The sequence below is a fragment of the Vanellus vanellus genome (genome assembly GCF_965231255.1).
Source record: "Vanellus vanellus genome assembly, chromosome: 2".
Classification (NCBI taxonomy): domain Eukaryota; kingdom Metazoa; phylum Chordata; class Aves; order Charadriiformes; family Charadriidae; genus Vanellus; species Vanellus vanellus.
Genome location: NC_138906.1, coordinates 12573031 through 12587776, shown reverse-complemented (window position 1 = coordinate 12587776; position 14746 = coordinate 12573031). Strand labels below are relative to the sequence as shown.

The 14746-nt window shown below is 36.4% G+C and overlaps 1 protein-coding gene across 1 annotated transcript in view; it reads right to left on the bottom strand.

Moving 5' to 3' along the window:
• Positions 1-14746, bottom strand: part of WDR37 (WD repeat domain 37) — a 38043-nt gene that overhangs the window by 2030 nt on the left and 21267 nt on the right. Inside the window, exons 9-11 of the mRNA XM_082479229.1 lie at positions 14061-14298; positions 13381-13522; positions 192-326 (exon numbers count right to left, since the gene is read on the bottom strand). Coding sequence (XP_082335355.1) covers positions 192-326; positions 13381-13522; positions 14061-14298 — 515 coding nt within the window. The remainder of the gene's footprint in view (positions 1-191; positions 327-13380; positions 13523-14060; positions 14299-14746) is intronic.

Below are 14746 nucleotides of genomic sequence, written 5' to 3'. Positions count from 1 at the left end.
ACCCATATAAAAAAATCTCAGAAAAGCAATATGATGTATTTACTGAAAATTAATATTGACTATAGCTGCATTGTATAAAATCACTTCAGACCTTTTTCAAAATCTCATAAATCTGAACTTCAATTTTAGTGACTAAAATTAAATGTATATTCAGTGAATTAAGAAAAGTAGTAACTCGGAGATCTGCTTACCTGTTGACTGCAGAATCTGTACGGATGGTTGCAATAGGAGACCTCATATTTTTCAAATCCCAAACTTTTACAGTGCGATCATCACTACCAGAAACAACGTTGTCTCCCACAGTGAAAACTGCAGATGTCACAGTGCTAAACAATCAGGAGTAAAAAGAAAGATGTCAAGATCTGAAGTTATTTATTAAACTAGTATCTGATTGAGAGTTCTATTTTCTGTTCCTGTCTTTCCTTTAAAATATGTAACTTGCCTTTTTTTTTTCTTTCTTTCTTTCTTTTTAAACCAAAGCAACCTGAAATATTAAAACTCCAAGTGGGTATTTCAGAATAAATATCATTCTTACAAGAAGCTGTGTCATGTAAGGTATACAGGGCTTGACTGGCGGAAATGCCAGGAAAAGAAGTTCAACAGTGAAGAGTCACTCTGGAGGCACCTCTCATATTCCACCAATCCTAACATGAGCTAAACATGTCCATTCTTGAAACTTAATTCACTTTTGAAGTTCCATACTAATGTTTATGGCTTATCAGACAACAAAAACTGAATCAGTAGCACACAGTACAATTCTTCCTCTCAAGTGCTTTGAGACAAGTAGTCAAGTTTCTTTATTTTCAATCCAAAGACTTCTGTAGAACTACCTCAGGCATTTGTCATTTACAGCACAGACTCTGAGGAGATCCAAAATACCTGACCTGAGATGTAGCTAAAGCTATTTTGTACACAAACCTAAACATGCTGTAATACATACACAGAGCTTCCAGTGTAACTCTGCTAGCAATAGCTACAGCAATCTAACAATTTCTAATTGTGACTTCCCACTTTACAAGTAGCTAAAGCCTGAGAGTCAGACAAAAAAAACGGCAAGCAGTAGTAATACAAAGTATGACCAGACAGTTCTTCAAATTTTACGCATTGCATTCATAAATGCACATAGGCAGCCAGAGAAAGACTCCCAAGACTATTTGCAGCAACTGGAAGTGCAGTATATTACTTTCAGAAGATACTATATACAGAATTTTATTTCCTTTGTATTTTATACTTTCAGAGAACAGTATACTGCTGAGGTCATATGAATAGTTCTCATGATGAGGTGATTTTTTTTAAAATCTTTTACCTATTATTTCATATTAGCCAATTAAAGTTTTTGTACTACTATTTTCATTTTAGAACCACATAAATTCTCAACTCAAATCCAGTTATTTTCTGGCCACACAATGTACTAACAATGCATTTTTGTCTCTCCCTAAAATCGTTACAGAAGGCTTCTCAACTCTGTTTCTACAGATTTGATTTAATGACCTATCTTGTAACTTGGGTCATGCACATCAATTTCTTAGGATTTAGTAATTTTAATTTAAGTTGTCAGTTGTTACTGTCACTTTGGTTGTTCTGCAGAAATTTGAATTCATGTCCTATCCAAGCTGCTGATTGAGATTAGCACTAGCCAGGTCACAACGGACCAGTTTATGCAAGCCTCTTAATTTAAATTGACACCAAATTAAGTTTTAATTAAGATGAAGGCCCACTTTATTCATGATACCAAGTTTCCTAATGCCTTATTAGAGTGCAGCTAAGCTACTAGGGAGATGATTACAATAAGCATCAAGAGGTCTTCGCCTAATCTTCCGGACTTTATGAACCAAAAGTCAAAAAGTTAAAACATACATGAAGGCCACAACTGATGAGGTCTCTTTCATCAGGCACCTTCGCATTTGGGAAGAAAACTCATTCACATAGTCAAATTATTGCAGAATAGGGTAGGTATGTTTTTAGCACAGAACTTGTCTTCCATCTGCCTGACCTCCATTAAACTTACTGATGTCTGAATTTCTCTCTTCACTAGCTCTTTATGCAAGCTGCAAAATAACTGTAAATACTGCAAAATACTCCATATTGCTGTAACCCATTTGAAAAAGTGTTGTTTATAAGTTTAAAATTTGCTATTAAATCTCCATACATTGCACATACCTTGGGAGACTTCCTTGTACACAACAGTATGAGGAATTCAAGTCATAGAAAAGCTCCAGGTGAGTGAATACAAAGTGTTTTAGCATTCTGCTGCCAACACACGGACCTGATCACTTTTTCCCTCATACCTTTTATCCCAATTACAGGTGGAATATGTTGTGAAACTGTCTTAAAATAACCCCCCAATTTTGGATGCTTTTTGTCACAACTTTAAACACTTTCCAGCTTCTTTGCTCTCGTATTGGTTTGCTTTATCACTTATCACTGTCAAGTATAGTTGTTTCTTTGACCACATAAAATTCCCTCTTTCTTAGATTTACCACCTTTCAAAACTTTTGAAACTATCGCCATACAAACGGAATGCCATCATAGGTTAGCTTGACCCTTTCTGCTCCTGTAAAAACAAGAAGATTCTCAAAAGAAAATCCTTTTCTGTATTGCTTTCAGTTTAACTATTCATTCAGAAATTACTGGGTACACTAAGAAAAAGTTTGTAAAATAAAAATGCAATGAAGTTCTGCTGTAGCTCTCTCTGGTGACTAGGCAAGCAATAGAAAGGCAAAGGGAAGGCTGCTGAGCCATTTTCAGTGACATCTTTAAAGGCGTTTCATAGCCTTAGTCTTCTGCCTACCATCGCAACAATCCATCCCTGTAAGACACTGCAGGCTGGGATATGCACTATTTGCAAGCACACGTGACTACAAAACCAGCCTTTTTCATAAGGAGCTTTGAGCTTAAAGGCTAGATATAAAAGCACTTTTTACTGAACCCACTACTTATGATCAAGAATTTTGGTCACAGTTTCAAAGCAAACAGTACTGCATAACAGTCCTAGATATTGTGTGTTAAGAAAATGAAATATTACTCTTCTAGGGGAACCTATAGATACACTTAATTCAATTCTCAAAGATATGTCTTTTTCAAAATAATATTGCAAGCCCAGAACTTTTAAGTAACTTAATACCAAGTCTAGAAAGGCCAAAAGCAGAATCATTCTCACAAATTTGACAACTCTGGGGAGGGTTATCAGTACTTAATTGTAATCTGTCTAAAGACCAGGTGGGTTTTTTGGGTTGGGTTTTTGTTTGTTTGTTTGTTTTGGGTTTTTTTAAGTGGAACATATTGAGTTGATATTTCAAAACCACATACGTTTAAATTCAAGAACACGTACAATACCAATGACTTACGAAAACATGAGCAAGTGCTGCGCTCATAGGTTTTCTTATACACTACAGATCATGCTTTGTCTCCTCTGCTATTGTAATCTGGAATGTCTCTTAGGATGAGACAGATGCATCTCATCTCAGGTTTTTGTTTTGTTTTGTTGTGTTTTGTTTGGTTTTTTTTTTTTTTTTAATTAAGGGACAATAGCAACAAGAAGAAAGACCACTTCCTACTTATAAAATAAAATAGGATTTCAGCCTATTTTATTTCAGTCTCAGGTGAGAAGAAAGGGAAGCAAAGTCTGTGGGGGAAGAAAGAAATTGGCAGAGCAGCCAACATACAAATAACCTTTCAAAAGTTTGCCTTCCTAACCCCACCCACATGACAAAAGTTAGAAGACCTCTTTCTGCATTTTCATGGGGCTATTTTTACTTTCTGTTTATAGTAGTCCTCAGTTTGTTGTAACCCAGAAAAACCTGTGTTTAACATCCCCTTGGCTAAATTAATAAAAAGCATCAACAAAAGATCATTAGACCCTGTGTTAATGGAATGCTAGAAGACATTAGGATTTTAATAACTCAAAAAAATGACAGATATTGTAGGACATTAAAAAAAACTGGCAAAGAAGAAGCAGTCTTATGACACTTCAAACCATGGGTCCCACTGGGAGTTTGGTGTGCTACAACTATTCTCCAGAAAAACGTCAGCCTCCGCCAAACCCCAGCAAAACTCATTTATCTTGTCGTAGGGAGCAGCCGAGCGTGTACTTCCAGCTGACAGCGTGGCACTTCCTCACCACACACCACTGCCTGGCCTCGAACATCCTGCTCCCTCCGTGGTTCTCAATCAACAGAAATACTGTATCGCTAGCACTCCTCATTAGGCTGAACAGCTGTCTCCCCAGTCACACTGAGACACAAAACTGTTTTGCATAACAATCTGCTGAAATTTCACACATAGGGGAGGGAAGAAAAAAAAAAAAAAAAAAGATGTTGAAAAAGTTGGACCACAAAATGCTGATGCAGAACCCTTATTGGCAATGCACCCAAAAAAAAAAAGAGTTAACACTGCTCTTTCCATTTTCATTTGCAACCTATACTGGGATTTACCATTGAACATTTGGAGTCAACATGTTTTTGTGCCTGTGCTACTCATAAGCATTAATCTGTGTGTGGGATGAAGTTCTGGAGAAAATGGACTAAAACAGAGCTTTCGTATAAATTTGTTCCATGTACACCAAACTGTAGCTAAACAGCAAAATTTGAGTGCTCAAATACGCCTCTCATTTTAAGTGGTAAAATTCAGGAACAAAACCTACAGGAAGCTGCCTTTGGGACAGCATTTCCTGTACAAGTTTCCTTTGTTTCAGAGAAACAAAGCATATCCCCACACAGAGCAGTCTGCAGCCTGTAGGGAAGCCACGACTGGGATTAAAACCTCCAGGTATGGACAACAGTTTGCCCATTTTAAAGGGCAAAAGCTCTGGCCATGGGAGTACCAGGTAAGGAGCACACTAATACCTCCACATCTGATTGTGCATTCAGGTTTTAGAAACACTAAAGTCACCTGATTCCACGAAGAGCTACAAATACAATTCACAAAGTCTGGTGGTGGATTTATCTCCAAATATCAGCAGAACTGATCTCCAAATTGAGAAACATTAAGACCAAACCATGAAGGAACTAACACAAAACAGGGAGAGGGGAAATTCAGAGATAACTGTTAGCACTGAGAAGTCATTTTTTTCAGCATTTAAATCAACAATATCTATTCCAGATATATGTGTTTCATGACATTTAGAGAAAATTGCCAGTATCACCTTTTCTCACTATCTGTCTTAAAATAATAAAACGATACAGGATTGAAAACAATCACTAGCTTTTATGAGAATTACTCAATAGCATGTTAGTAAATTAGTTAAGGTGCAGATATCTTTAAAATCAATTCCGTTACATTTATGATGGGATTAAAAAAGGTCCATTTATCCCTGTAGGATTGCTGCATATGTTATGTAAGCTTCAGAACGACAACGCACTATAAAATGTTATGCTCTACTCAACAGGATACAAAGGAAAGACCTTTGGCTATGCTTTTTTGTGGGTCATTTGAAAAAGAAAATCATAGCACTTTTTAGGGCATGCATTCAAGAATGGAATTAAGATTCTCTCCATCTACTGAAGCTTAAAGCACTCATAAGCAACTGGATACAAATTCATTGTCTACGTCTTTGACGTGACTGACAAAACCCTAATGGCTAACATTGAGTACAGCTAAACCTCTATGTTACATACCCCATTCCCCAAACTAAAACACCTAAAAGATTTTTTTTCTTTCAGCTACAGGGCTTTTAGTTTTAAGCACTTACTCTTATAGCCTAAGGAGTAGTTTATTCTTTTTTTTTTTAATTTCTTTCTAACTAGGAAGCAATTTTTACCATGAGGAAGTTAGCCAATGATAACAAAAAAAGGGTCAAGAACGTAAAGGAAACAAAACTATCAAAGAATATTATCTTTCAAATTGCTTTTTCAGGCAGTTCGACAACTCCATGACAGTGCTGTAACTTTTTTTACTTGCCGAACTATTCAAATACTGACATACAACTAACAGTTACAGAATTAGTCACTTTCCAGAATTTCAAGAGTGGTTGCAGCATGCCTCTCCATTTCAAAGTGAACAGTATTGGTAGAGAACTTGGTAAGATGAGTTACTTAGAACTCCAAGGAGTATTTCCTATAGCAAAGCCTCCTTGCAACTGATTTTCACTACAATATTTAAGTTTCTTCCTTTTAGAGGAAGCAGGAATTAAACTTCAGGGAGTTTTGATTATTCTTTTAATACAAATATGGAAAAAAAAAAATTCAAAACAGAGAAAGTCTAGCTGTCCTCACTTAAAAAAAAAAAAAAAAAATCTACAGTAGTTATAGAATCTCCCTAATATCAAGTCTGTAGCATCAGATTTTAATACCTTACCTCCTAGTTTGACAATAGCCTCTCCCTGTAAACATTTTAAATGGAATACTAGTTATTGTGGCTTATAAAACCAGCGATGGTACATTTATGTGCACGTGGTAGCAATAATCTAATAAAAATCTTAATTTTTTTCTATTTTCTTTGGAGTTATTCTCAGCACATGTAATAAGAGATGCATGCATCTACTGAAAACAAAACAGCCATCAAAAACATCCAAAGAATAATAAACTTACAACCTTACCACCATGAACAAACTTAAGATTCCATCAAATGGCAAACAAATATTTGTCAAAACCGGTACAAAGAGGGCCGTAAGAAAACCTACTTGTGAAGCTTATAGCCAGTAACAGTTTCAACTGTTAGCTTTTTATCTACTATCACTGCAATAAACCTTACAGAAAATGGTATGCCCGGATCTATAAAGAAAAAGGAATAAATGCATATTCTTCAAGTTTATATACATCGATATATACAGGTATATAAACAAAAATAAAAGAATGCTTGCCAGAAAGGAGAAAACATCACAGCATTTGCTTTTCTTGTCCTCATTAGGACAAGAATTAACAATTTAAAGTTGCCTTAACAACTTTACAATTGTAAAAAACATTTTTATATAAAAATTTGGGTTGGAGGAAGGTTAGAATAGAAAATGGGTATTCAAGCTTTTCAAGAGAGCAAATATAGGTAACTTGGATGAGCTGAAGGCATGCAAAACATGCTGGCCCCACTCTCTCCTGAAACAGATTCATAAAGAAGCTAACAAATGGGAAGTTAGACAAATGCAAAGCTAGGTGCTTCAGCTATCAGCTAATAAGGCTGCTAACAACTCTAAGAAAACTATTGAAACCTTAACATGCTCCATTACATGTATGCAATAAATGTAAACCAAAAGATTTTTACATGTATACGTTTAGAAGCACAAAATAAAAAAGCTAGCCCTAGAGGTTAAAGACCAGGCCATAATCTTCATCTGAAGAATATGCACATGCAAAGGTGGGATCAGAACAGTGTTTGAAAGGCAAGTTTGTGGGCTTTTTCAATAAAATGCAAGAGTAAAAAAAAAACCCTAACACACAACACAGAACAAGGTAGGACTAGTCAAAGTAATATCAGAATCATCTATTTAATCAGTAAGACTTGGGGAAAAACCTGAATGTTTCATCAGAAAATTTTTTGCATTTCTTACAGAAGCTAGATTGAGAGATGCACACATGGTGAATGCCTAAGGCGTTCTTTGATTAGAAACAATAGAAAAATGATAGAACATCACTGATGGCATTAATAGCTGCAGCAAGAACAGGACTGTTTTGAAAGGAGGATGCTTTAAACTGGTCGACCACCACTGACACCAGCCAACTGGTGACTTTTTATTTGGCACAAAAGATTCCCTTTTCTACCACAGCTTCTAGTGAAAGGTGCAAAACTTGCATTATTAGAACTACATCTAGATATGCTTTAGCTTCACCAAGAAAACATGGCTGAATCAGAATACCTAACCATGACCTCATAATATTGGGAATATCTAGAATAAGACTACTTTCCAGCAGGGATGTCTAATGACATTGCTGCCTGAAGAGCAGGCATTTCCCCTCTGCCATCACTGGGTCTTTCAAGAACAAGGCAGACACATAGCACAGTATGAGAATTAAATCTTGCAGAATAAAGAATCTGGGAAAGCCAGCTGACCTTGGGAAAACTTGAGTGTCCGCAAAACTAAAGCGGTTTTTAGCCACTTGATACAGAATACCATTTTGACATTAATTCCCAATTCACTCAATGTCAGAATTCAGCCGAGAATGTCAGAATCAGCTGCTGCTTAAATTTTTTATTTTTTTTTTTTTTTAATTCAGATTTTCCAGTAAGTATAGGAGTTTGAAGATGAAACATTGAGGAAGGAAGACATAGTTGCAATTCTCTAGTTTCAAAGTTCCCATCTAGCTGCATATTCAGAGACATACAGACAGCAAATGAACAGGAACTTTCCCTTCTGATTTCCTGTAGCCATACAACCAGAGTGAAAGGAGAAGGAATACACTGTATTCTGAAAGTGCCCTAAATCACCTTGTACATCTCTTAATCAGAAATAAGGTAAGACACACTTTCAGCATTTTTTTCTCTAAGTTTGCCCATTAAATAACACAAAGATACAGATCCAACAGCTAATGCACATTCACATTTGATGCACTGGCTCAATCTAGCTACAAAGATCAGTAAGTTTAAGAAGTCATAAACAAACTTTGCTGTTTTTCTGGTTAGGTCAAAAGCACCTGCTCAAATTTTTCTTTTTTTGGAGCATTTAATCACCATGACAAGTTGCTGCATAACTATATACCAAACAATCAAGAAGCATTAACAAAGGATATTCACTTACGGATCACAACCCAAAGCTGCTTTTGAAAACAACATTTTACTCTTTGAAGGATGATTTGCAAGTCCAGACTTGGAAGTCCTACACATTTTTATTCAAGCATTTCAAGAGATATGTGCCCAACCACTGTGTACCTTTGACGCTCACTAAACAAAACAAAAGACTTTAATATTTACCAACTAACTCCTCAGCTGCATACAAGCATCAATATATTACAAACCTGCAGCAAAAGCAGCATACAGTTTAAAAGATGTATATGAATCCATGAGCTAATAAGCAGTGTTGCCAATAGCATATTCAGTTATTTCCAGTGTTAATGAATTGTCAGAATAAATGCACAAAATATGTAAAGTACTTGACTGGACCTGTACAGACTAAGATTCTTTTTAAGCTACAAATGGTAAAGATGTCCAATATGAACATTTTAGAAGGCTCTGCATATCAAGATAGACCTCAGCAAATGCAGAATACTTGAAGAGACACAAAAAACTCATCAAGAATATAAGCAAGAGAATGTCAACACCAGAGCTGTTCAACTAGGTCACCAGGTTGGAAAAAGAACGGCCTTCAGAGCCTTGACAAGACATGGCTGTGCAGGGGTTGGCAAACAAAAGCAGAAGTGAAGCTGGAATGAAAATTTCCATGTAGATGCTAGATGTGTTTTGCTCTTCAGAGCACCACCTTAGTTCAGCTTCGAGTTCTAATCAATAACCTCTAAATTCAGTAATTTCTCAATAGGAGAACAGCTGGTGCTATATATTATCAAACATGTATTTTAAAGCAGTATCTGCTGGGGAAAAGGTGTTGGAATTTGAGTCCGCTATGTAATTTTTGGAGGCTTTAACTCAGGAAGTCAATTTAATTAACATGCAACAAGTAAGTGTCTGGATGATAATATAAAAGTAACCTTTTCCCAGGGCTCTGTTAATCGCCAGTCACATCCCTCTATAAGGTGATTAACAGAACTAGTAATATAAAAACCTATTGGTGTGCACACAGAAACAGACAAAAATGAAGCTTTATATTTAAGCAAAAATCAGTCTTATTTCCACACGCTTTCATTATATTTTCATCTGTAGAGAATAAGTAGTGAGATGAACTGGGGGTACAGCAAACCTAAAACAGGAGAAGATACTTTTATCACTATGCGAGCAGGGCATGGGCAAATAAGTCACTTACTGAAGTGAAATAGTCATATACAAGAAAAATGTAAACAAGCAATGTTTACATATTTGGAAACTTCCCTAGGAATATGCAACTTCAAAAAAGACCTGAATGTACTTCTAAGACTCAGACGAATGCAGGCTTGAAATGCAAAAGTACTACCAATGTACTAAACTTGGTCTTTGGATACATAAATGTCAAAATATATTGGAAAACACAATATTTAGGCAAAATAGGTGCCTTATAAAAAAGAACTGGTAATTTTTAGAGAAGAAAGTATAGGAAAGTTATCATCACCTAAGTATCTATTAATATAGGAAACAAAGCTCTTACAGACAAAATCCAGCAGCTAGAAACTGAAGCTAGACAAACTCAGAACAGGGAGGCACAAAAAGTTTAACAGGGAAGTGAACTACACACCGGGATGAGCAACTTACAGGATTTACCAAGGGCTAAGCTGAAATCTTTATCACTGGAACAACCTAATATACAGTTGGCAATTCTACTAAAACTACTTCCTAATTCAAAACACGCATCAATGCATGAAGCTTGCAACAGATATGCTCATCACCACAGACTCCTTCTGGCCTTATTGGAGGATAATTTGTTATCTTGGGCTGTCATAATAGTAGACAATACAAAATATTCCACTTTTAATAATCAAGCCATCGTATGCTCAAAATACCAAAATAATATGTGATTCCTTAGTCCGCCTACTTAAAATACAAACAAATTCTCATAGCTGGTATACATACACCTGTTTTGACAGAACGTCACTTTATAATACAAGGCAATACACAGCAACTGCTTTCCATTTTTGGATGTCAATTAATTTTATAAAATCATACTCTGCATATAAGGGGACACCTTAGTCTCTCAACACATCAGCATCATTATGTTATATTTTTTACAAGATAATGTGCCATTTTGACAAAATCTTCAACGTAACTCACTAAAGCTACTAAAAAGGAAGTTGAAGTTACACTATCCACGTGTGTCTTTAGTGCACATACAGACACAAAGTGTAACATTCCAGGGAACAAAAAACCTGCATTTTCAAGCAGGTTTAAAGTGTCTATACCCTCCCTTGCATTTCCAAAACTAAAAACTGCTCACAGTGGCACGAATCCCATGCTGGATGCAAAGTTTCAAGAGGCAGAAGCCATGTGCCCCCCTTCTCCTCCAGGGCTGGTGGGGCTGTGACGCTCCACGGGAAGGCTGCATCACCCTGGCTGGGAGCCTTCCATCAGCACTGACCTCACTCTTCAGGCTCTGGTTCAGTTCTGCTGCGTGGAGAAGCACTCAGCCCCAAGAGGAGCTTTACAGTGTTCAAGGCAGAAGCGTGTGCCAGGCAGCATCAAACAGGGCACAAGGGACCAAAACTGAAACTCCAAGCCATGCATCACCTGGATTCAGTGATGGTTTGGATCCCTTGTGAGAAGGATTATCAGTATGGAGTAAGATTCTGGGGGCTACAACACAATAAACTGTACATTGGCCTCATGATTGAGATGTTTGGTATCTAATTATATCAGTTTAATGCATTAGGAGTTGGTCTGGTGAAATACACAGAAAAAAATAGCTACTCTATATAAGCTCTAGACAGCTATTCATCAGGTAGTACTTAGCAAGAGGCTGTTAAAACTGATGGTTGAGGAATTTAAATCATCAGCATTAATGACTAACATCCAATTTATAGAACTGATTCCAAGAGCCTATCAAAATGTTAAAAGCTTGGCAAATTATTCAAATAGACATTCTGGAAAGCCAAAAAATGTCTTGTGTATATGTATTTTCCAGTCAATACATAAAATAGTTTCTTCTATGCTGCTTAATGTGAGAAGATTGTTATAGTGTTGACTTGAGAGTAGTTTAAAAATATTTTGCTAATAAGCAGTACAATAATGGACCAAAAAATAAAATCCTTCAAAGTATGTCTTGACTACAAAATACCAAGCACCCGTCTCCCCTCCGACTGCATTCCTCAGTGAAATACTCATCTTCATAACAGAATTACCTCTTCTACAAAACAGAGCGCTGAACAACCTTAGCCATTCAACAGTAAAGTCAGTTTTGAGACTCTTAAAAGTCAGACCGCATTTGATGAAAAAGCTTATGTCAATACTAAAAACTCATACATTCAAAGAAATGGAGACAGACAATACAACAAACACAAATATGAAGACAATTAAAAGCTGGAATAAGAGTGACCTAAGAGGTTGCTCAAGGTGTATTCCATTCATAAAATATAAACTCCCTGAGAGTTTATACATCTCAGTGATAAAGGCCAAAACACCAGCTAACAACTTTTACAGTATACACTATCACCCCAGATCAACATCTTTTGGTCAGCATACATATGGAAAAACACTGATGTCAATCATCTTCCTTTCTCTGAAAAGATGTCCTGGGACAAAACAATTAATTAGCTCAGAAAAAAAATGCAAGCACCAATGGACACAAAAACTTCCAATTTTTACAAGTCATCCTAGAAAAAGAGATAGAAGAGTACAAAAATGATGGCATGAAACAATTCTAGGATGCACGCCACAAATTTAAGCTTACTCTTCTATTAGGAGAAGATGGCTACTTATATGGGATCATTGTCGTGCACCAACTAATTTATCAAGTTGAGAAGTCCGGCGGGGGGGGGGGGGGGGTTAAAGAGGTTTTACTTTATATATAGGTTATCCAACAGCTTGGAAAATAAGGAAGTGGATACTGAAACTCAATCATAATGCAATAAATATCTGTGGGTTTTGTTCTGAGCTAGGATTAACAATCATCTTTTATTCTGAAGAAGGAAGGTGAAATTTGTTTCTGAAACAGTCAAGTTCAAACATTCCAAAATCTTTAAAAAAAGATTCACTTCCTTGGATAAAGTATTTCAAAGTTACTCCTGCATTTTCCATGTATCAAAGCTCTGATTAACAGAAAGGTAAGTCAACAAACCAACATAGATTTTCATGACTGCATTTGCCCATATTCAACAGTAGCCAATATAAAAGAGCCTAAATTGGTAACTAAAAACATTACACCAAAAACACAGAACATGGTAATCAATGCCCTTACTTTAATTTCTTATGGACAAATTAGAAGCTTTAGCTTAAAGAGTAAAAATTAATCCTGCTTTTTTTTTTTTTTCCTTTTCCACTGGTTCCAAAGAAGTAACCTTTATTTCACACCGCGTCATGACAAGCAGAGGTAATCTGCTTGATCAACTTCATTACAGCAATACCCCTAAACTACAGGCATAACCAATGCCAAAAACAACCTCATACGTTAAATTACCTTTAACTGTAAGGAGTTTTATCTAGACTTACCATATAAGCAATATCACACCAAGAGCCCTGGCTGCTGTTTTGGGAATTAAGTACTGCTGTGTTACATTTGAAGGAAAACAGTTAGGGGTTTCTATGAAAATCAGTCTCATAAAACAGGGGAATGAACTTAGTACCTCAAAAAGAGCACAGGAACAGTTTTGTTCAGATTAGCAACTGAATACATTTATACTTTTGGAACTTGTAAAAACCTGCAAAGGAACTGTCACTTACTCTGTGTGGCCCTGAAAGACATTCACAGAATGGATAGAAGGATCTCTGAAATCCCACAGACGGAAGGTTGTATCGCGAGATGACGTCACCACAAGACGTTGGGTGGGATGTGTACAACAATGTGTTAGCTCTTGGTCATGCCCTACAATCACAGATGAGAACATGTAAGCTAATGAAAATAAGACTTTTCATTTCCACATACACTTGGAATGAAATGCTGATGATTTTTTTCTTTTTTCCCCAAACAGTAAAAGATAGTAATAATCATTCTGAACTCTAATGTTACTACTGCTGTAAAAGTTTAGAACTATATTTAAAAGCAAAAAAAACCACTACTCACTTCACGTGATTATTAAGTAACAATAGGTTATTGCTACTTAACATGTCGTGAACACCGCAAAAGCATTTTGCAAGAACTAAAGTTTGGCTACATTCAGTTTAAAGACAACTACTTCATAGGCTATATCACAAGCTTAAAAGAACACAAATTCATGGTCAGAGGATTAACAAGGTTGAAATTTTAGAAACCATTACAACATTAAGCAGCAGTTCAAAGTCTTGTACACACTCACATTGTAGTCCAGAGAAACAACTTGCTTTTCCCAATGTTTCAATATCTACAAATAATCCCACATATAAAAACAAATCACCAATTTATCTTTTTGTGAGTGGACAGATACCTGTAAGAGAATGGACGAGTTCAGAAGTCTCTACATCATACAGATTTGCTGTCCTATCCCATGAGGCTGTCACAGCTTGCTTCCCCCCAACGAGCCAGTCGGCTGCTATGACCACTCCCTGATGGCTTTTGAGGGAAGTTAATGGGCCTCTGACAGTGGGACAGTCACTAGAACCATCTCCGTCACCATCAGGTTCATCTTTATCTGAGAACTCAACTTCATCTTCTCCAGACGTTTGCTGTAAAATGCAAGAGAAAAAAGATTTAGAACAAATGGAAAGGAATGTCTCTTCTAAGTTACATTTTACAGCGTAAATGCTTCCCAATCCCCTTAATGTGAATGTGGGTGGGTAACTTAAGTCTGTAGAATCTAAACTGTTCAGGTACTCATTATCAAAACCTTAGTTGACAGGATAATACCAGTGAGTTAAATGCAGTTTTAATAACTACTTCATTTTAAAAAAAATCTCTTCTGAACTGTTTAGCTCTGAGTATCTATCCCCTTTACTGTCTGGTAAGTCTTTTCATATTCCCCTTACTGTATTGCCCTCAAGTTTCACTGCAGCACACATATCAAGGGACTTTTTTTTCCTTTTGATTTTTAAGGGTAGGAAGCATCTAACAGGAAAATAACTGTTTGAATCCTTGGGAAGATAATAATTTACAGCCGTATTTATATCCATTAGA